The sequence below is a fragment of the Pan paniscus genome, chromosome 2 (genome assembly GCF_029289425.2).
Source record: "Pan paniscus chromosome 2, NHGRI_mPanPan1-v2.0_pri, whole genome shotgun sequence".
Classification (NCBI taxonomy): domain Eukaryota; kingdom Metazoa; phylum Chordata; class Mammalia; order Primates; family Hominidae; genus Pan; species Pan paniscus.
Window position 1 is genome coordinate 195554134 of NC_085926.1, and position 21293 is coordinate 195575426.

General features: G+C 57.2%; 1 protein-coding gene across 1 annotated transcript; it reads right to left on the minus strand.

Annotated features, from left to right (window-relative positions):
* Positions 1–3269: 3269 nt before the first annotated feature.
* Positions 3270–17609, minus strand: LOC117979861 (uncharacterized). The gene is made up of 3 exons (XM_055110817.2): positions 12073–17609; positions 9923–10328; positions 3270–6547 (listed from the first exon to the last, which is right to left on the minus strand). Exon 1 carries the CDS (start codon positions 13292–13294, stop codon positions 12224–12226), a length of 1071 nt encoding a protein of 356 aa, XP_054966792.1. The 5' UTR covers positions 13295–17609; the 3' UTR covers positions 3270–6547; positions 9923–10328; positions 12073–12223.
* Positions 17610–21293: the final 3684 nt, after the last annotated feature.

Here is a 21293-nt window from a genome sequence, read left to right on the forward strand (position 1 = left end):
ACCAGGAGTCCCACCAAAGCCACTGGACCCGGGGAGCCTCCAGTGACCCAGCCTTGGAGGGTCAGCACTGTCCCTAGGAGCCTCCAGTGACCCAGCCTTGGAGGGTCAGCACTGTCCCTAGGAGCCTCCAGTGACCCAGCCTTGGAGGGTCAGCACTGTCCCTAGGAGCCTCCAGTGACCCAGCCTTGGAGGGTCAGCACTGTCCCTAGGACAGAGTCTGCTTCGCACACAGGTCTCGCTGTCTGTGGAGGCTGCAGGCCCCGATGCCTGGGCACACGGACTGACGGCAACCCTCGGGGTGGGAGGCCCCAGATGGGACTTCCTGGCCTGCCCGGGGTGGCGGGGGGGCGGGTGTGGGAGAGGACGGAGCGTCTGTGTGCATGTGTGAGAGCCTCAAGGACGGCATGTCTGTGAAGATGGCTTCTCCCAGCCGCGGCTGCCTTCCGTGTGTGGGCAGCGGTGACGGAGCCGTGACCTCACGGGACAGACAGCCTTTGCCGTGTGGTTTTCCCGCCTCTGATCCCTTTCCTGGGCTGAGGATCCTGGCTCTGGGGCTCAAGGTGTGGGGTTCGCCAGCACCGGCTCCTGCCATAGACATCCTGGTGGCCCTGGCACAGGCCCGTCCTCCAGCATGGTTCCTAGACCCCCCACGCAGGACCCCTAGGCCCCTGAGGGTTGGCAGGAGTGAGGCAGGCAGTCACCAACTGCCCTTGGGTGAGGCTGGTGGCTGGGGGGGGACCCAGCAGGTGCAAGCCAGGCCATCCCCAGCAGCCGCCGGAGCCCATGTCTTTCCCACCGCACAGCACAGCCAGGACATGGGGGTCAGGCCATTACTTACGCTTCTAGTCCTTACATCACCCATAACTCACCCCTAACCTGTGCCTGGCTATGGGGCCCGCAGCCTGGGCTCCACATAAACACAGGCCAGGAAGTCCCATCTGCAGCCTCCCACCCCAAAGGTTTCCGGCAGTCCGGGCTCCCCAGGCACCGGCCCTGCAGCCCCCACAGACAGGGAGACCCGTGTGTGAAGTCCGGGCTCCCCAGGCACCGGCCCTGCAGCCCCCACAGACAGGGAGACCCGTGTGTGAAGTCCGGGCTCCCCAGGCACCGGCCCTGCAGCCCCCACAGACAGGGAGACCCGTGTGTGAAGTCCGGGCTCCCCAGGCACCGGCCCTGCAGCCCCCACAGACAGGGAGACCCGTCTGTGAAGTCCGGGCTCCCCAGGCACCGGCCCTGCAGCCCCCACAGACAGGGAGACCCGTCTGTGAAGTCCGGGCTCCCCGGGCACCGGCCCTGCAGCCCCCACAGACAGGGAGACCCGTCTGTGAAGTCCGGGCTCCCCGGGCACCGGCCCTGCAGCCCCCACAGACAGGGAGACCCGTGTGTGAAGTCCGGGCTCCCCGGGCACCGGCCCTGCAGCCCCCACAGACAGGGAGACCCGTCTGTGAAGTCCGGGCTCCCCGGGCACCGGCCCTGCAGCCCCCACAGACAGGGAGACCCGTGTGTGAAGTCCGGGCTCCCCGGGCACCGGCCCTGCAGCCCCCACAGACAGGGAGACCCGTGTGTGAAGTCCGGGCTCCCCGGGCACCGGCCCTGCAGCCCCCACAGACAGGGAGACCCGTGTGTGAAGTCCGGGCTCCCCGGGCACCGGCCCTGCAGCCCCCACAGACAGGGAGACCCGTGTGTGAAGTCCGGGCTCCCCGGGCACCGGCCCTGCAGCCCCCACAGACAGGGAGACCTGTCTGTGAAGTCCGGGCTCCTCAGGCACTGGCCCTGCAGCCCCCACAGACAGAGAGACCCGTGTGTGAAGAATCCGTTTGAGGGACACTGCTGACCCTCCAGGGCTGGGTCACGGAGGCTCCAGCGGCTTTGGTGGGACTCCTGGCCAGGCTCCTCCTGGACTGGGCCTGGGCTGGTCTCCGGCCTCCTGCCTCCCTTGGTGCAGGATCCTTGCTCCCCAGCTTCCCTGGGAAATCCGACGCCTTCTGATCCTGCATGCATCCCGCACCCCTGACGCTGGCGGAGTTGCCTTTCTGCGTGTATAGCTCCTAACAGGGCAGCACAGCCGTTCTGAAACCTCACACGTCCTCACTGGGGTGGCTGAGGCTGGGCCACCTGGTGTTCACCTCCTGACCCTGGAACTGTGCAGAGAACCTCTCTTCAAATAGGGGGCAGGTCTTTGTGGCTGTGTTTAAGTTAAAGATCTTGAGATAAGGAGGTCATTCTGGATGAACCCGTTGGCCCTACATGCACGGCAAGTGTCCTTACACAGAGGCAGAGGGAGGTTAGACGCAGGCAGAGGAGGAGGCCGCCTGGCGACCGAGGCAGAGGTGCAGCAGTGCGGCCGCGGCCCAGGGACGCCCGGAGCCACAGAAGCTGGCGGAGGTGGCAGGGTCCTCCCCTGGAGCCTCTGGAGGGAGCACGGCCCGTGGACTCGATTTCAGACCCCTCCCTGCTGAGCGGGGAGAGAATGAGTCCCTGTTGTTTTGAGCTGCCCAGACTGTGGGGATCTGCCATGGCAGCTCCAGGACCCTCAGACCTTCGGCTCAGAGCCCCTCCAGCACTGAGCAAGACGACCACTCAGGACTGCCCCTCCCCGCCCAGCCAGCGTGTGCCTCGCTGCTCACCCGACCATGCGGCCCTCAGTTACAGATGCCTGCCCGGGATACGTGGGACGGGGGCTGCGGCTTCCCTGGGGACGGGGTGCGTGGAGCCTGCCTGCAGCCGTGTTCCTGTTTAGGTGCTGAGTGAAGCTGGACCTGGGTGGGACGGGGCATTCTGCCCAAGGGTCTCTTGGGGGGGTCCATGAGGACTGTGTTCTGACGATACTGCCCTCCTTCCTGAGGCTGCCATGGGGCTCCATGGAGGCCATGGGGTGGTGAGGACGGAAGAACACCTAGGCTGGGCTCCCGGGACCCCAGCAGCAGCTGAAGGCACTTGGAGCACCACAATTCCCACCCACGGGCCAGGCAAGGCCAGAACCGTCCCCAAAGAAGGGAGCAAGGAGACACGGCCTTTTAGTGATAATATCATAACCAAAAAGTTCTTTAACATTTTTTCATTTTTTTCTGTCACTGAATATTTTTTAAATTATATGTCCATTTTTTTATTATTTCACCCATCTAATCATTGCCATCTATACCAAACAAAAAAATCTATGCACCAGTGTTCACAAAGCATTTAAGATGCCTGTGAAATGTAATAAGAACTAACTGCAGCTGCACAATATTCCCTCGTATGTATGTTATCACCATGCTGACGCTGGGCACTCAGAGCATTTACAGGTTTTTATTATAATGAATTCTGCAATGAACATCTTTCTATATACATTTTTGTGAGTACTTTGCATTATTTCCTAAAATAAATTAGAAGAAGGAATGATGAATCGGAGAATGTAAACACTTGGGGCTTTTGAAACACACAGTTTTTATAGAGTCTGTAGTTTTAATTCAGGGAGATTGTTGTGTCTCAGAAGATATTTCATGGTGAAGTCTCATCTGATGGCCCTTCCTCGTCCTCTGCAGAGCCGTGTGTGCAGGGCCCGGGGTGCGGACCGGGCGGTTGTTCAACACAGTGAGTGGCAGCGGGAGTCCCGAAGGTTCTCAGGCCTTGTCTCCGTGGAGGGCATTTTGTGGCCTCTCCCAGGGCAGCCGGCAGGAGCCAGGCGAGAACAGATGCGTCTGTAGCAGGAGGGCGTTGATGCCTCTGAGGTTGTAGCGAGGTTGGTATTTACCTTTTCCTCCTGGTCCGTTCTGAAGCTCCAAAGAACGGTCAGTTTAATACAGAGACACAATTACAGCAAGCATCTAGTGTGAGGCGAGTCACGCATTTTGGCCAGAATTACTCAGGGCGTTGGAAAATCACAAACCTTTTCAAGTAACTTGCAAATTGCTAGCATTCTCTCTGCAAGACAAGAGACGCTGTCTGTGCCCTGACCCCTGACTCCACACCCCAGCTTGTTCTGCCCCTTTCTGATTGTTCTAAGTAACTGACATACTTAGAGCAGTTTAGAGCCACGTCGTGGCCTTTTGAGGCCGGCGTGCTGTGATATTTTCCTACAGAGCACGGTCACTTCCAGAGGCGAGAGAGGCACAGAATTCTATTCTGAGAATCCCTGGGACGCACGCCACGGTGGCTGTGAGTATGAAGGCAGATGCTGCGGAACAGCCTGGAAAGGATGTGGGGTCCGTGGCCCCTGGCAGTGCCCGGAGCCGAGCAGCCACCTTCCTGGAGGAGAAGGCCTGGGCCAGATGCCTGAGAATGACACACGCAGGCCCAGCTGTTCTTCAGAGATACAGAGCGACCCACCGTCTGCTTTGCTGGGACTGTCCAGTGTTCGCAGGGAAAGTCCGGCATCCGGCATGCTGGGGCGGTGGCTGCACCAGCTGAGAACCAGTCTCTGATTTTCGGGGTGAGAAAAGTAGAGGTGGGTGCTCTACCTGAATGCTCACCAGCTCAGGGGTGCGGCTGAGCAGTGGACATCAGTCAGACATCTCTGTGAAGTGTTAGCGAGAAGAGTATCATGGAACCATTAGCAGCCGCTTGAGGTTAGGCCCAAACCAGTGGGGCCCACCGCATCCAAACACTCGGGGCCACCTGCCGTCATCGGGGATAGGCCCTCCTTTCTTCTGAGCGGGGATTCTCTTCCTGCCTCGAGGGAGCAGTTTGGCTACAAAGCTGCCTTTGAGAGCGAGACCCCGTCTCCCCTCCCTGCGTTCCCAGGACTTTGTGAAGAAGAGAAAGTGAGTGGCTCTTCCTTTCTCCTGGATCTCGGCTGTGGGGCTGCCCGCCGCCCTCCTACTCTCACCCTAGGCTACCTGACCCGTGGAGGCCGGCCTGAGACAGACGCATCCCCGAACACCAAGTGCCCCATCTTCTAGGCCATTCCAGGGACTGATGAGTCAACATGGGCTTCTTATCCTAATGTTTTAATTTGGAACTCTGCTATTGATCTGATGTTTACAAAGGAACCCATGCGTGACATTAAACTGTCAAAAGAGAAGCCTGCACCCTGCGAGAATTCCTGCCTGAGATACTGTCTTTTTGTGAGTGTAAGTGCAGAGAGAGCCCACGCAAACCGCAGGACACCAGAGCCACCGCCCTGCCCCTCCAGGCTGCCGGCACTCAGGCTCACCCTCTCTGGAGGAGCCATCATTCTGGCCTCAGATTCTCCTTCCAAAACACTGCAAATAGAATGTCAGGCAAAGAAAGAAAGAGCCAGGCACACATGGAGAGATGGCAATGTGAGTATAAGCAGTGAGAAACCCAGCGAATGAAAACGTCTACACGAGAATGCAGACGCAGCACCCTCAGACGCCAGCTGCAGAGAGCGCTGGAGACATTGTCCATGAGAAGAAAAAGAGAAGGTCAAGAACTGCAGTGGAGAAATAAAAATTACACAAAAAGGAAAGATTTGTTTTTTTTTTCTTTGCTGATTGTATTCTTCCTATTCTCCCTCCACTTTCTTTCTAGAACTCCAACTTTTCTCATTGCGTTCTCTATTTTCTCATTGCAGTCTCTATTTCCATGCCTATTTGTAAATGCAATGCAAAAATGATTGCCTGGGAGAAATACAAGCGATGTTTCAGAACTCAGTAAGTGGGTTTAAAAATAGTTTAGATATCACTGAACAATAATGAATAACTAGAAAGTAGGTCAGAAGAAGATTCTCAGAATGAAGGACAGAAGCATAAGGAGGAAAATAGAGAGAGCAAGTGTGAGGGACTGAACCACGTCTTCCCAGAATGCACATGCAGAAGCCTGGCTTAGTTCTGGCTGCCATAACAAAATGCCATAGACTGGGGGCTCAGAAACAACAATGCATTTCTCACAGCTTTGAAGACTGGGGAGTCTCAGATCAAGGTACCGGCAGATTCCGTGTGTGGTGAGGACCGGCTTCCCTGGTGTGTCACTGCGTCCTCACATGGGGGACGGGGGAGGGGCGCTCTGGGGCCTCTTTTATGAGGACACCGATCCCATGATCAGCGGTCCACCTTCAGGACCCCGTCCCTACCACAGGCCCCATCTCCTAACACCATCGCCTTGGGGATGAGGATTTCAACAGATGAATTTTGGGGAACATGGACATTCAAACCCTCACAAAGCCCCACCCACCAAGGTGAGTCTGTCTGGAGAGAAGACATTAGGGAGGTAATTAAGGTGAAGTGCAGCCAGCAGGGTGGGGCCCTGATCTGACAGGACTGGAGTCCTTATGAGAAGAGGAAGAGACACCAGATTGTGTGCGTGTGTGTGTGTGTGCGTGCGTGTGTGCATGTGTGTGCACGTGTGTGTGGGGTTGTGTGTGTGTGCACATGCGTGTGCACAGAGAAAAGGCCTTGTGCACACAGGGAGCAGGCAGCCCTCCACAAGCCAGGAAGAGAGGCCTCACTAGACTAACCCTGTCCCTGTGTTGATCTTGAACTTGCAGCCACCAGGGTTGTGGAGCCCCTGGTCTGTGGTGGTGGCTTATGGCAGCCCTACTGCCCCAGTGAGATGGGAAGAGACAGCAGATACAATGAGAAGACACCACACGTGAGTAACTGGAGTTCTGGGAAGAAGAGAAAGAATAGGCAAAATCAGTATTTAAAGTGGTAATGGCTGAAAATGTTCCCAAACTGACGCAAGACATCCCGGCCCCGGTGGGCTGCTTCTGACCCTGTGACCCAGGGCTGTCACCGCAGGAGCCTCCCTGGCCGCCTGGCTATTTGCTGTCACCACAGCAGGCCTGCTGCGGCTGCCCCCCCTCTGCAGATGCCACCGGGTGCCCTGGGGAGCGGCAGGCACTTCCTTTCCTGCACTCAAGATGCCCACGTTTTGAAAACCCGAGGGGGCGCATTGGATTCTCCACCTACACATTTTCAAAAACCAAATCCGGTCAGTTCCACCAGGACTCCTCCGGCTTGTGCCAGAGTCACACCCTCCCCGAGAAGACACGGGAAAGAGGAGGCGCTCGGGCACTCGGTGGAGCGGCTCCGCCTTCAGGGGCAGCCCGGCGGGAGGTCGGGAGGAGCAGAGGCTTCTGTGACGTTCTGGGGTTCTCAGAACATGATCACCTCACAGGGTTTCTCCAGAGGCCCTTTGGGTAGCATTTGGCAGACCCTGTCCCCACCAAAGACCAGTGGTGAGAGCCCCCGCTCCAGTACAGAGCTGTCTACGCAGCTGGCCATGGGCGGTGCGTGTCTGCAGGGGACTCTTCTCCCACTCTCCAGCTCTCCTCACTTCTGCCTCCTGCCCCCTCGGGGAAAAAGAGAGGCTTCCTAGGCAGAAGTGCCCCTCCCAGCTCTGCACTCTCTGCCCCTGGGGGGGAGCCAATGTCTGATCATAAATCTCTTCACACACTCACACTTGCACCCCCGAATAGACCCCACAGGCTGCCCCGCCTCCCAGAGAACTTCCCCCAGAGACAGCCTCTGCCTGTCAGGGAAGCAAAGTGACGTGCTGCTCAAGAATGTCCCCAGAAGGCTCCGGCGCTTGAGACAAAGTTCAAGGGCAAGGACATTCGTCATTTCCTGTGGTGTGCTGAGGGCATTGATGATGTCTTTCGAAAACACCCCACCTGTGTTTCTCCTCTGCTCTTACACCTCCCAACAGCAACAACACCGACAGACGACTTCTGTGAGCAAATATGCGGCTTTTTTCACCAACAAAGAAGCAATAGATTCTGCAGTGGACGCCAGCTGGCTTTTCCCTGTCCCACGAATCCCTGGCCAGCCCTCAGTTCTTGCATAGACATGCCATTTCAGTGTAAATTTATTTGAGAGCAAGGCCATTGTTAGTAATTTTCCCAAATAAAGAAATGCAGTGTTAATTTGATATTTGAAATTCCTTAGAATTGAGATCTGCATCCCAAGAAGAGCAACCTCCTCTCTTTCCTTCTTGCTTTTTCTCTTCCCTCCTGCATTTTCATCTGTCTCCCTGTGTTTCTTGGTGCCTTTGCCCCTCTGCTCTCATTGGCAGGCATCTAGCCTGGGCCTGATGCGTGGCTGCGACGATGGTAACTGGCTGTGTAACCAGATCCTGACGTTTGATCCGTCACCATCTAGCGAGGGTGGATGAAACCCGCCTGGGACTTGCTGTGCAGAGGGGACGGGGTCAGGAGCCAGCTCCCAGGCCGACTGCGGCCTTGCAGGTGATGTGGGAAAAGTCGCCGAATCCAGCCATCCAAACATCACACACCCATTAACTCCGGCAGATGCGAATGGTTGATGTTGGTGATGCCGGTAGCCAGCTTCACGCTGGCCTAATACCTGGGAGGGGGACTGGCTGGGACACTGTGGACCTGAATCTTCCTCGGATATGCTCATTGCAGAACGAAGGTTGGAAGAAAGCCATTCTGGTGACTTGGCCAGCCTCACCAGCCTGTCCCCTCCTCGAACACACACCTGCCCTCACTCTGTGCTGTCTCTGGGACGGGATCACATTTGGAGCTGGCCAGGTCTCTACCTGGTCTCTGATGGTCTGACCTCTGGGAGGACACTTCCGTCTGCCTGCCACACTTGTCCTGGCTGCAGTAGGTTTCCTGAGACTGGACAGGAGCCCCATCCATGCCCGGGAAGATCCCAGCTCCCCTCAAGACTCCTGTGACCGCTCCAAGTTCAGGTCCTCAAAGTCATCCTGACTCCAACCCCTGGCTCTGCCCCCAGCTTGGTTCTGCTGCACGAAGACCCAGACCCCAAGCCTGGCCCCACAGTTCTCCCCAAGTTCAGAATTCGGTGACCCCACCAAGGGCGGGGCCGGGGAGCAGGGGCGATCGCGTGCAGGAGACCTTCAGGGGAAGGGGAGACATGGCTCCCGACTCAACTTGCTGCTATTTTAGGGCTGGGCTGCTACCAAGTGCAGCTTCCAACCAAAGGGCCTCGGCCCCTGATTCCCTGCAGAAGGCGGTGGCGTCAGCACATCCTGCTCTTAGCACCTCTGCTCCTTCCACCTACCCCAGGGGTGCCCTTGGGGGGCCGGGTCTTCAGGGGAGCATGGCTGGGCTCCCTGCTCCCTGTGACTGCATGCCCACTGGGCGGTGACTCTCCCAAAGGAGGAGGGTCTGAGGGCCTCCGGGCTCTCCTGGCAAATACTGGGGTCAACAGAGCTGGCACGTATCCCTCTCGGCTGATTTCCTCCTATTTTTTAATGGAAATAAGCAAACAAAAAAACAAAACAAGACATAATTTCTAGACAAAAAGGCTTTTTCACATAAAATTATGAATGTTGCAAGGTTTCACTACTTGTCATTCTAGGAGGGGGTACAGAGAACTTGCAACACCTCCCCAGGTAAAACCAGCCAGGGCTGCCTTTGCTGGTCCTGCCGGTCTCCGTGACAGGGATGTCACAGGGCTGCAAAGAGGGTTCCAAGGGCCCCAGCTGGTGCCCACCTGCCAAGAGGGAACTGCAGAGCCTTGGCCTCTGGGCCACCAGCTTCCCTCTCCCAACCGCTGCTCACTCCAGCCACCCAGGAGTGAAGCCAGGTGCCTTTCCTCGTCCTGCTCCTGGTCCCCGGTTCACCTCACTTCCGGCCGCCTCAGTTCCTTGCTCCATCTCAGCCCCCAGGGAGACCCCAGGCAGTGAAGAGTGAGACGTTTTCCCCAAGCAGAGAGAGTGCCCTCCTTGCCTGCTGTGAAGGTGACTTCCGCACAGACTCCGCCCCGTGCCCTCCTTGCCTGCTGTGAAGGTGACTTCCACACAGACTCGGCCCCCTGTCCCTCTGCTCTTGCCGACGGGTCTTATTTTGGGTCTCGTGTCTCCAGGCCCTCAATTTGTATTTATCCCCCATTCCTAGAGTTTCTGCAGGATACTGAAACCAGCCCCCCTGGTTTTGGGGTGGTTGTGAATCAGTGTCTCCTGTTCCTTGGAGCCCCCTCTGTGCTCCCCAGGAAGCAGGAAGTGGAAGCCCCCACTTTAATCCTACCAGGGCAGCCTCACTTTTACCTACATTGATTTGTCCGTGTGTGTTTTGACGTCCTCTCTGAGCATGGCTGGGCACAGCAAGTCTATTTCCACTCCCTAAGCATGGGTGGTCCTGGCTGGCAGAGGGGACGGAGGCAAGGTCCAAGACTCTGCTGTCCCTGAGGTTCTGGGGCTCAGGCTGCTGGAGGCGGTGCCAGGCGGGATGGAGGTGTCGAGGTGCCTGGGCACAGATAGTACCCTCAGAGAGGGGACCGGCCTGGGGGACCACGCAGCTGGTATTACGGCCTGCTTGCACCCCATTGGCTGGAGCCTAGTCACATGTCATTCACTGCAAGGAATGCTGGGCCGGTCACAAGTCACTCGCTGCAAGGAATGCTGGGAATACAGCCATCCTGTGGGCTGGTGAGCAGCCGGGCATCTTGGCCACTCTCCTGTGGAGGGTTAGGTGTGGACAAAAAGTATTTGGTAAAAAGAGTTTGAAACCAGCAATGAGACCCTCCCCAGCTCTGCCCTTTCTATGTCCCACATAAGTTGTTTTTCTTTTAGTAACAGGGAGGGGCCTGAGCCAGCCTGGCCTGCTGCTGCTCCCACACCTCCAGGACTCCTCCACAGGCAGGGTGGGGCCGCCACCAGCTCTGCCCAGCAAACTGTGGGCACAAGGGCTGGGGGTCAGGCTAGGCTGAGGCAGCTTCTATTATGCCTGCTCTGTGACCCAGAGACCATAGCCCTGGGGGCTTTAGGAGGGCCACCGGCCTGGGTTCAGCAGTGACATGAGTGACACACAGACCCTTTGCTTTGAGCCAGTGGGAGGTGGGTGTTACTGCAGCGCAGTCCCCGCCTTGGTGATGCCACCAGCATGTGCGGCACTCACCTGCACTGCAGGACCACCCCCTCTGTAGGACCACCTGCCTCCTCGCCCCACACACAAGCCCTCGGGGGCACCTCTTGGCCCTTGTGCCTGTGCGGAGCCTGATGCCTATTTGAATAAATTATTAGAAAAATTATTAGGTGAGGCCGGGCACGGTGGCTCATGCCTGTAATCCCAGCACTTTGGGAGGCTGACACGGGCGGATCACGAGGTCAGGAGATCAAGACTCATCCTGGCTAACATGGTGAAACCCCATCTCTACTAAAAATACAAAAAAATTAGCTGGGCGTGGTGGCAGGTGCCTGTAGTCCCAGCTACTCGGGAGGCTGAAGCAGGAGAATGGCGTGAACCTGGGAGGCAGAGCTTGCAGTGAACCAAGATTGTGCCACTGCACTCCAGCCTGGGTGACAGAGCAAGAGTCCGTCTCAAAAAATAAAAATAAAAAAAATTATCAGGTGAAAGGAGCCAGACATGAAAGCAACCATGTGTCCTGTGATGGCGTTCATATGAAATGCTTGGAATAAGCTGCTCTATGGAGGCAGAAAGCAGATAGGGGGCAGCCCGAGGCTGCGAGGAGAGGGAGCTAGGAGTGAATCCAGGGCTCCTTTTCAGGGTGATAGAAATGCTTTGCAATTAGATCCTAGTAATGCCAATATACTAACAACTACACCTCTTTCAGATGCTGCAGGTGGACAGGTGACAGGTGGGGACGCGGTCCCTGTCCCTGGCACTCCCGTCAAGAAGGCACAATCCTCTGTGCTTAGGGTGGGGGTGACTTGGCTGCAGACGCTCCTGCCCCGGCAGAGGCCGTTTCTTCCCAGACTCCCATGTGGCCCTGAGTCACTGGGGATCAGAATGAGCATGAGAATGTGGATTCGCGGGGCCCAGGTGGGGTTTTTTCACAAGCCCCCGGGGGCAAGGCTGAAGCTGGTAGCTCAGAAACTGGAGCTGGCTGTCAGCATCAAAACACTGCTCAGTGACAGGGGCTGTATGGCCTGGGGCAGTCCAAGAAAATCATCCAAGAGTGAAGGAAGAACTGTTCTGAAGCCTTCCGGCCTCCAGTGAAATTCCTTGGATGGGAAACCCTGGGGAGGGAGGGTCCCCATTCCCCCAACCCCACTCACCCCGACAAGGGACAGCTTCCCTGGGGACGTCCTCGGACCCGCCCTGCGTACTCAGATATTTAGACGATGTTCTGATATTCAGTGATTTTCAGAGTAATGGTGTTAAAGTTACACATATATATGCAAAAATAAGAAAATAAACGAATTCCTATTCCTCCATCTAGAGAACACTACCCGTTTTACCTTTTTTGGCGTTTCTAAATAAAATCTTCAAACGAGATCGTGCTGTTCCTGCTATGTAGTTACTTTTAATTCTCTCAGCGATGTCTTAGAGCACCTTCCTGTTTAAAGGAGCGAGCGCCTGACGCGAGCGAGCCCGCGTTCACGGGCAGTTTTACAATGGGATGCCGCAGATGCATTTCAAGGCATAAAACAGAGCTCCCCCGCACCCCGCCGGCAGGTGGATCTGATTTTCCTCTGCTGCAGCGTTTGCTGAAACCGAGCTCCGCCGCACCCCGCGGGCAGGTGGATCTGATTTTCCTCTGCTGCAGCGTTTGCTGAAACCGAGCTCCCCCGCACCCCGCGGGCAGGTGGATCTGATTTTCCTCTGCTGCAGCGTTTGCTGAAACCGAGCTCCCCCGCACCCCGCGGGCAGGTGGATCTGATTTTCCTCTGCTGCAGCGTTTGCTGAAACCGAGCTCCCCCGCACCCCGCGGGCAGGTGGATCTGATTTTCCTCTGCTGCAGCGTTTGCTGAAACCGAGCTCCCCCGCACCCCGCGGGCAGGTGGATCTGATTTTCCTCTGCTGCAGCGTTTGCTGAAACCGAGCTCCCCCGCACCCCGCGGGCAGGTGGATCTGATTTTCCTCTGCTGCAGCGTTTGCTGAAACCGAGCCCCCCCGCACCCCGCGGGCAGGTGGATCTGATTTTCCTCTGCTGCAGCGTTTGCTGAAACCGAGCTCCCCCGCACCCCGCGGGCAGGTGGATCTGATTTTCCTCTGCTGCAGCGTTTGCTGGGGGCTAAGGGTGAGAACCGCGGGAACGAACTCACGCGCGGCAGCGTCGGGAAACCCGGCCCACAGCGCCACCGTGTGGTCTCCGCGTCCCCCGTCCGGAGTCACCCCGAGCCGGTTCCCTTCCTGCCGTCCCCAGGAGCCGACGCTCTGAGGGTTTGTTTTCAAACACTCCAGCTGCGCAAGCATCTTCTCAGGGCGTCCTGCGCGCCGCCCACACTCTCCTGTGGATGGTCCCCCGGCTCCGGCCGAGTCCCTCCCGGGAGGGCTTCCCCGAGGCCTCCCTCCGTCCTGGGCAGTGGCGGGGCTTGCAGGAGGCCTCGGAGCTCTGTCGGGGCCGGACGGACCGCGGTCCTGGCCAGCGCGGGGACAGAAGGGAGGACGCCTTGGAAGGAGGTGGAGGCCAGAGTCGTGAGCGGCCCTGAGGAAGCCGGCGAAGGCGCAGACGTGCATCCCGCCGGCAGGAAGCCGCGCCCGGCGCGGTCATGCTCGGCCTCAGTGATCCGGGCGGGAGAGACCGAGGCAGATTCTTCTCACACCCACCAGGGCCCCGGATCCAGCCAGCGCCGGGGCAAGCGGACCCCGGGCCGTCTACACCCGGGCTTTCCTTCCCAGCTTCCCCGCTCTCAAATTCAGTTGAAAGTGGGTTTGTAGGCCGGGCGCGGTGGCTCACGCCTGTAATCCCAGCACTTTGGGAGGCCGAGGCGGGCGGATCACGAGGTCAGGAGATCGAGACCACCCTGGCTAACACGGTGAAACCCCGTCTCTACTAAAAAATACAAAAAATTAGCCGGGCGTGGTGGCGGGCGCCTGTAGTCCCAGCTACTCGGGAGGCTGAGGCAGGAGAATGGCGGGAACCCGGGAGGCAGAGCTTGCACTGAGCCGAGATCGCGCCACTGGATTCCAGCCTGGGCGACAGAGCGAGACTCCGTCCCAAAAACAAACAAACAAACAAAAACAAATTAGGCTGGGCATGGTGGCTGATGCCTGTAATCCTAGCACTCTGGGATGCTGAGACAAGTGGATTGTCTGGGCTCAGGAGCTCGAGACCAGGCTGGGCAACATGGCAAAACCCCATCGCTACTAAAAATACAAAAAAAAACAATTAGCTGGGTGTGGTGGCACATGCCTGTAGTTCCAGCTACTCGGGAGGCTGAGGCAGGAGAATGGCGGGAACCCGGGAGGCAGAGCTTGCACTGAGCCGATATCGCGCCACTGGATTCCAGCCTGGGCGACAGAGCGAGACTCTGTCTCAAAAAAAAAAAAAGAAAGTGGGTTTGTAAGAAACCACGTTTACAAGCAAAAGCCACCCTCCGACCTTCTGTCACAGCAGTTTTAAGCGTGTGAGGTCTCCCGCCCCTGGCTCTCTGCGGCAGCAGCAGCCTTGCGCTTTCCGAGGTAATGGCAGCCCCACCCTGCTGGGCGCCCGCCAGCGTCTCCCTGTCACTCGAAAGACAGTGTCCAAACCCCTGCCTGTTACCCCGGGCCCTGTGGGTCTATCCCGGCTGCTCGCCAGCTGTGGCCTCCTCAGACAGCCTCCTTTCCCCCAATCCCAGCCTCAGCCCCTCGGACGCTTCTAGGTGGGGAGGCCCTGGCAGGCTCCAGGAGGCTCAGGTAGACCTCGGGGGATCAGCCACCAGGCGTGGTGGCTCATGCCTGTAATCTCAGCACTGTGGGAATCCGAGGCGAGCAGATCACTTGTGATCAGGAGTTTGAGACCAGCCTGGCCGACATGGCGAGCCCTGCCTCTACCAAAAATACAAAAAAAAAAAAAAATTAGCTGGGCGTGGTGGTCTGCGCCTGTAATCCCAGCTACCTGGGAGGCTCAGGCATGAGAATCACTTGAACCCAGCAGGCAGAGGTTGCAGTGAACTGAGATTGCACCACTGCACTCCAACCTGGGTGACAGACTGAGACTGTCTCAAAAATAAAAGGTGATCAGGAAGTTCTTGTTTTTGCTTTTTGTTTTTCCCCCTGTGGAACCCTTTGCTCTGCAAAAGAGAAGCGTTTCTGTGGTGGGGCACTCAGCTCCCCCCATCCCCCCAGAACTGCTGATCCCACCGTCATGTGTGCATTCTTGAGGCGGCCTGAGACATGGCTTTGAAAAACACTGCTTGCGCCGGGTGCAGTGGCTCATGCCTGTAATCCCAGCATTTTGGGAGGCCAAGGTGGGAGGATTACCTGAGGTCAGGCGTTCAAGACCAGCCTGGTCAACATGGTGGAACCTCGTCTCTACTAAAAAATACAAAATTAGCCGGACGTTGTGGTGTATGCCTGTAATCCCAGCTACTTGGGAGGCTGAGGCAGGAGAATCGCTTGAACCCACGAGGCAAACGTTGCCGTGAGCCAGGATTGCACCACTGCACTCCAGCCTGGGCAACAGAGTGAGACTCCGAAAGAAAGAGAGAAAGAGAGAGAGAGAGAAGGAAAGAAGGAAATAAGGAAGGAAAGAAAGAGAAAGAAAAAGATAAGCACCGGTTGAAACAAGAAAGGAACACAAATATTAAAATCTTAGACTTTTCCATATACCTGTTGGCCACTTGTATGTCTTCTGTTGAGAAATGATCTCTTGTCCACTTTCTATGGGATTACTTATATTTTTTTTCTGTTGTTTGATTTTCTTGTCTATTCTGGATATTGGCCCCAAAAAGCAAGCGAAAAAATGCTCAACGTCATGAATCACTGAGGAAATGCAGATCAAAACCACAATGAGATATCATCTACCCCAGTTCAGATGGCTTTAATTAAAAAAAAAAAACATAACAAATGCTGGCGAGGATGTGGAGAAAGGGGGCCCATGCACACTGTAGGTGGGAATGTAAATGAGTACAGCCGCTATGGACAACAGGATTGAGTTCTTAAGAAATTAAAAATAGAGCTACCCTATGATCCAGCCATCCCCGCTGATGGGTATTTATCCAAAGGAAAGGGAATCCTGTGTGAAAGGGAATCTGCGCCCCCCTGTTTACTGCAGCACTGTTCACAATGGCAAAGATATGGAACCAACGTGGGTGTCTATCAATGGATGAATGGATACAGAACACGTGGTATCTGTACGCGATGGAACACTCTGCAGCCATACACAGGAATGAAATCATGTCGTCTGCAACAACATGGATGGAATTGAAGGCTGTCATGTTAAGGGAAGTAAGCCAGGGTAGAAAGACAAATGTACCATGTTCTCACTCATTTGTGGGCACTGAAAGAGTGGCTCTCACAGAGGCAGAGAGTTGGCTGGTGGTTCCCAGAGGCTGGGCAGCGTGTGTGGGTGAGAGGTAGACATAAAGTGAGGCTGGCTACGAGGCACAAACATGCAGTCAGGTGAAGGAGTAAGTTCCAGTGTTCCATAGCACAGTTCACAGACCAAAGGCAACAATCAGTTACTGTATATTTTTCTTCTTTTTTTTTTTTGGAGTCTCACTCTCGTCCCCCACCTCAGGCTGGTGTGCAGTGACGTGATCTCAGCTCACTGCAACCTCTGCCTCCTGGGTTCAAGAGATTCTCCTGTCAGCCTCCCGAGTAGCTGGGATTACAGGCACTTGCCACCACGCCCGGCTAATTTTTGTGTTTTCAGTAGAGACAGGGTTTACCAAGTTGGCCAGGCTGGTCTCAAACTCCTGACCTCAGGTGATCCACCCACTTTGGCCTCCTAAAGCGCTGGGATTACAGGCGTGAGCCCCGCACCTGGTCCACTGTATATTTCAAAATAGCTAGAAGAACCGGAATCTTCCCAACACAAAGAAATAGTAGATGTTCGAAGTGATGGATACACTATATACCCTGATTTGATCACTACGTGCTGTGTGCACAATCAAAATATCACAACTGCCCCATAAATATGTACAATTATGTATCAATAAACACTTTTCAAAAACATTTAGCTTTGATTACAAAGACATTAAAACCTGTGACACTTCAAAAAACACCATAACAAAACAAGCAAAATCCAACAAAAACCGGAAGCACGCTGTGACAGTTCTGACATCTGATGTCCTCAGTGTCTAGAGGCCTTACGAGAAGAAGGAAGGCACAATCGAATGAAGTTAGATGTGGAAATAGAATCACAACAACCCAGAAAGATGCAATTTGAGTTTTAACAATGAGTTTAGCAACCTGCTTAAGATAGTAATAGTCAATGTTGGCAAATATTCAGCGGAATACACATTTTCAGATACTAGTAGCAAAAGTATCGATTAGTGTAATTTTGTTCTGGAGAGGGGTTTGGTAATATGCACCAGAAGCCTTCCAATTTGGCTGAGCTAGTAATGCTGCCTTTAGGGTGATAAACTGGCAAGTGGTCCAAATCCGCTCTGCGGCCTGTTGCTGCACGGCCAAGAGCTCGGAACGGTGCGTGGTTACGTTGAAAGGGCTGTGAAAACAGCGAATAAGGAAGAGTGTGCGGTGGAGACCATCTTCCCCGTCCCCGCCCCCAGCACAATACTGACTCTAGCTCTCTGCAGAGCACGTTTGCAGACCCCTGATCTATGTGGAGGAGTAAACAAGTAAACAACAAAACGGTCCAGGTGTTCATTTTGCAGCATTTAGAAAATGTTGGTAAAAATAAAGAAGTAAAGGGCCTAAATGTCCATCTTTCCAACCTCATGGAAGTAGTTCAATCGATTCTGGCAAATGCAAATCCTGTCATGTTCGGCAGCCGCTACAGGTAGACAGTGCTGCCGAAGAACTTCCCGTGACATGAGAAAACACTCATGAGAGGGTCGTGCTAAGTGAGAGCATTAAGTTATACAGACAACTTTATTCCATTTTTAATTTGAAGGTGTATAAATAGAAATTGAAAGAAAGAAAATACTTTAACATCTTAATTACTGGGTGTTCATCCTGGGCGTGGGGAAGCAGGAGCTGCGGGTGAGGGTGATGGGGGGTGTGAGGGGTTTGCGGGGTGGTGGGAGGGGATCCCTAAAGTGACAGAGTCCTGGGAGCCCAGGGCTTTGACTCACCACCTGGCAGTGCAGCCATGGGATCCAGCTGGCCTCACTGGACACTGACATGCTGTGAGAGCTGGGGTGGGTCCTGGGGAGGGCAGGGCCAGAAAAAGGTGGGGCTGGGGAGGGTGGGGCCAGGGGAGGGCAGGGCTAGGAAGGGGTGAGGCCTGGGGAGGGTGGGGCCAGGGGAGAGTGGGGCCAGGGGAGAGTGGGGGATGGGGAGGGGTGAGGCCTGGGGAAGGTGGGGCTGAGGAGGGGTGGGTCTGGGGGAGGGATGAGGCCTGGGGAGGGGTGAGGCCTGGGGGAGGTGGGGCTGGGGAGGGGTGGGGCCAGAGAGGGCGGAGGTGGGGTAGGACAAGGTGGGGGAGGGATGACGCCTGGGGAGGGGTGGCCTGGAAAGGCCAGGGCTGGGGAGGGTGAGGCTGGGGAGGGGTGGGGCTGGGGGAGGACCGGCCTGTGGGGCAGGGCCTATGGGGACATGGGGCCTGGGTCCTCGGGGCCTGGGACAGTGTCACTCTTCCCTTCCTTGGCTCATCCTGTGATTGGCAGAACCTCTGCCAGGCCCTGGGCTCCTGCTGAGCTCCTGCTGAGAACAAGGCAGCCTGGTTTTTCTTTGACTTCCTGCCCCCAAGGTTGATGAGGGGATGGAGGGTCTGGAGCAATGGCCCAGACAGGGTGGAAGTTCCCTGGGGAAGAAGAGGGTGCCTGGAGTGGGTGGGTGCTCAGGGACCTTTCCAGAGGAGGGGTCTCAGGGTGAGGGCTCCTCAGGCCCCCGAGTGTGGGGCAGGGTGGGTGCACAAGCAGAGGCCGTGGGGGAGGTGCTGGGCCAGGGGAGGGCAGGGCCCATTCTTAGGAGGAGCCTGAGGGTGGAACAAGAACAGATAAATTCTCGGGAGGAATGGGGTCCCTCGCCATGGGGGGTCCTGGAACAATCCATGGAGGCCTGTCCCTCTCCCTTCTCCCACCCCAGTTCCGTGCTTCTCCAGAGGGCCAGGCTGGCCACGCTGTCCCTAACCCACTCCAGGGACCACATGAGTGTAACGTGGATGTTGGAGAGAGCCAGGGCTTGGAAGTCCACAATCTGGCCGTGTGGCCTTGGGATCCGGCAACCTCGCAGGACGCTGTGAGGCGGGGCGAGGGCCGTGTGCAGGGAGGATGCTGTGCGTCCCCCAGGTGCCCTGTGCAGGACAGTAGCTGAGTGCTCCCAGGGGCCACCCTATGTCACACCCAGTGTGGGGGGCCCTGAGGGCAAAGGGTCCAGGGGAGGACATCAGGAGTGCCCTCCCTGTTGGAGGCTGGACTGGCCCTCCTTCCCCACAACTGGGTTTTAGGTTGGGGCAGGAGGGAGGGACTTAGGAATGAACACGATCAGAGTAGCCTCTGCTCCTGCTTCCCTTGGGTCCCCACCAGCCTGGTGACTTGCTGGGGGGACACGAGGAAGATGGGGCGTGGCTGAGGCTTGGGTGGTGGGGAAGAGCCAGCTTGGGCCGGGTGTCTCTCCGTGAGGAGAGGGACCCTGGCAGGCCACGCCGAGGCCTCACAAGGAACTTGTGGTTGATGCTTTCCAAAACAGGCCCTTGGCATTTGGGCGACAGCCAGGCAGAGCTAGCCCGGTGGTGGAAGACACCCTGCAGCACCGGTTTCCCGATGAAAACTTGACGTTCGTGTTTTAAGAGCTAGCTGGGGGACTGGGAGCCGGGTCCTCTCCGAGTGCCAGGTCAGCCGATGGCCTGTGACCTCAAGTGTGGGGTGGGGTCCCCTGTCCAGGGGTCTGAGCTTCTCATGCGTCTGGGCCCTCCGTGCTCCAGCATTCTCAGGTTCTTTTTGGGGGGGGCACCTTGTGGGGGCCACACATCGTGCGTGACTCCCCAGAGGGCTGGACCTGGCTGCTGCCTCCCCCTCCCCGGGAAGCGGCTGGCCAGTGCATCAGGGAACACAGGTCTCTTTCCTCTGTCTTCCTCCATCAGGCTCCGGAAAGCTTTCCCCAGAGAAGATGCCCGAGAGCAGGGGTTGCCTCCCGGGGCTTTTGTGACCCAGCCTGTTTCTCCATCCAAGCTGCATCCTCTGGGTGGGGGTGTCTGCACCTGGGGTGTGTGAGAGAGAGTGAGTGAGGGAGCGTGCCTGTGCCTGTGTGCGTGCATCTGTGTTCCTGCGGGCTGTGCCTCTCTGTGCACGTGTGTGCAGCCATGCATGCGTGTTCACACGTGTGGAGTGTGTGCGTGTGTCCGTGCCTGGGTGTTGCGGGTGGTGAGGCTGGCAGAGCGTCCTGACCCCTCGGGCCCCAGGCCTTGTCCCTCTTCTCCGTGTCCCAATCTTCCTTCAACCGCCCGCCCCGCCCCTGCCTTTGGTGGCCTGGAGTCCCCACCAGCTCTGGGTACTAGGGCGCCGGGCAGCGCGGGAACTAACGGGCAGAGTCTGTTGGGTCAGGATGACTGAAAACAGGCCCTGTCTTCAGTTTAGGCTCAGGCGGAAACCCCCCGGGGGCCTCTGGGGGCTGCGGTCGGTGCCAGGGGTCCCGGGCAGCTGCCTGAACGCGCACAGCGGCTCCTGCCCCGCAGCCTCCGCCCCGCGCCCGCGTCCTCGGGCCGGCAGCGCCCCCTGGTGCCGCCTCGGGTCTGTGCAGGGCCGGGCGGGCTGCGCGGAGCACCTGCAGGCGCCTCCGTGGGGGACAGAAGACAGAGGGGCTGACCAGGTCTTCTACAGGTCAATGGGCGATCAACAGCTGGACGCGTAGCAGGGGGCAGCCAGGTGGCCTAAGAGAATTCAGCAAGGCCGACTGCAGGCCGAGAGTCACCGGGAACTCACCTGGAAGGAGTGGATGTGGCCGCCCCAGGACCACCCTGTTCCAGGTGCCCGGCCCTGGCCGTGGAGCCCTTGGACGTATCTGTTTCTTTAGCTGCAGCGAGCGGGGTCCCGGTGCTGAGCAGAAGAACCTGTGCTGCGGTCCCTGTGCTCCCTGGCAGCTGTGCGAGGAACTCTGACCTTTGGGGCCCCTGGGCACCTACCCTGTTGGTTCCTGCTCTGGGCTGCCGAGGGCTGGGTGCTGTGCTGTGTAAAAGGCTGTATGGACGGGGCTTCTGTGTCCCCAGTCAGGCACTGCACCCTTATGCTCCCCTCAGGGGCCACACCACCTGCAGTGGTCCCTGGAGAGCAGAGGAAAGGTCCCCCTGGGCCAGATGGGGGCAACTGGTGGGCATCCTGCCCACCGACTGCTGGCGGGGCCTGGCTCTGCAGGAACGGGGGTGCGTGGGGGGCAGGGCCTTTCCCTCCAGGAGTGGTAACAGATCAAAGAACATCTACCCCAAACCAGACCGGACTCAGCACACACCTTACCCAGGGCTCCAAAGACACCATAGTGGGGAGTAGAGAGGGAAAGAGACCGACAGAGACAGAGAGAGGGAGAGATTCAGAGCAAGGCGGGGTGGGGTGCGGAGGAGAGGAGGAGAGACCCCAGCCCTTCTCACCTCACAGACCGCTCGGGCTAACTTGGCCCCACCCCCACCATCCAC

Coding starts and splice junctions, on each gene's coding strand:
- LOC117979861 (XM_055110817.2), bottom strand. CDS start 13,294: ATGCACGTCTGCGCCTTCGCCGGCTTCCTCAGGGCCGCTCACGACTCT.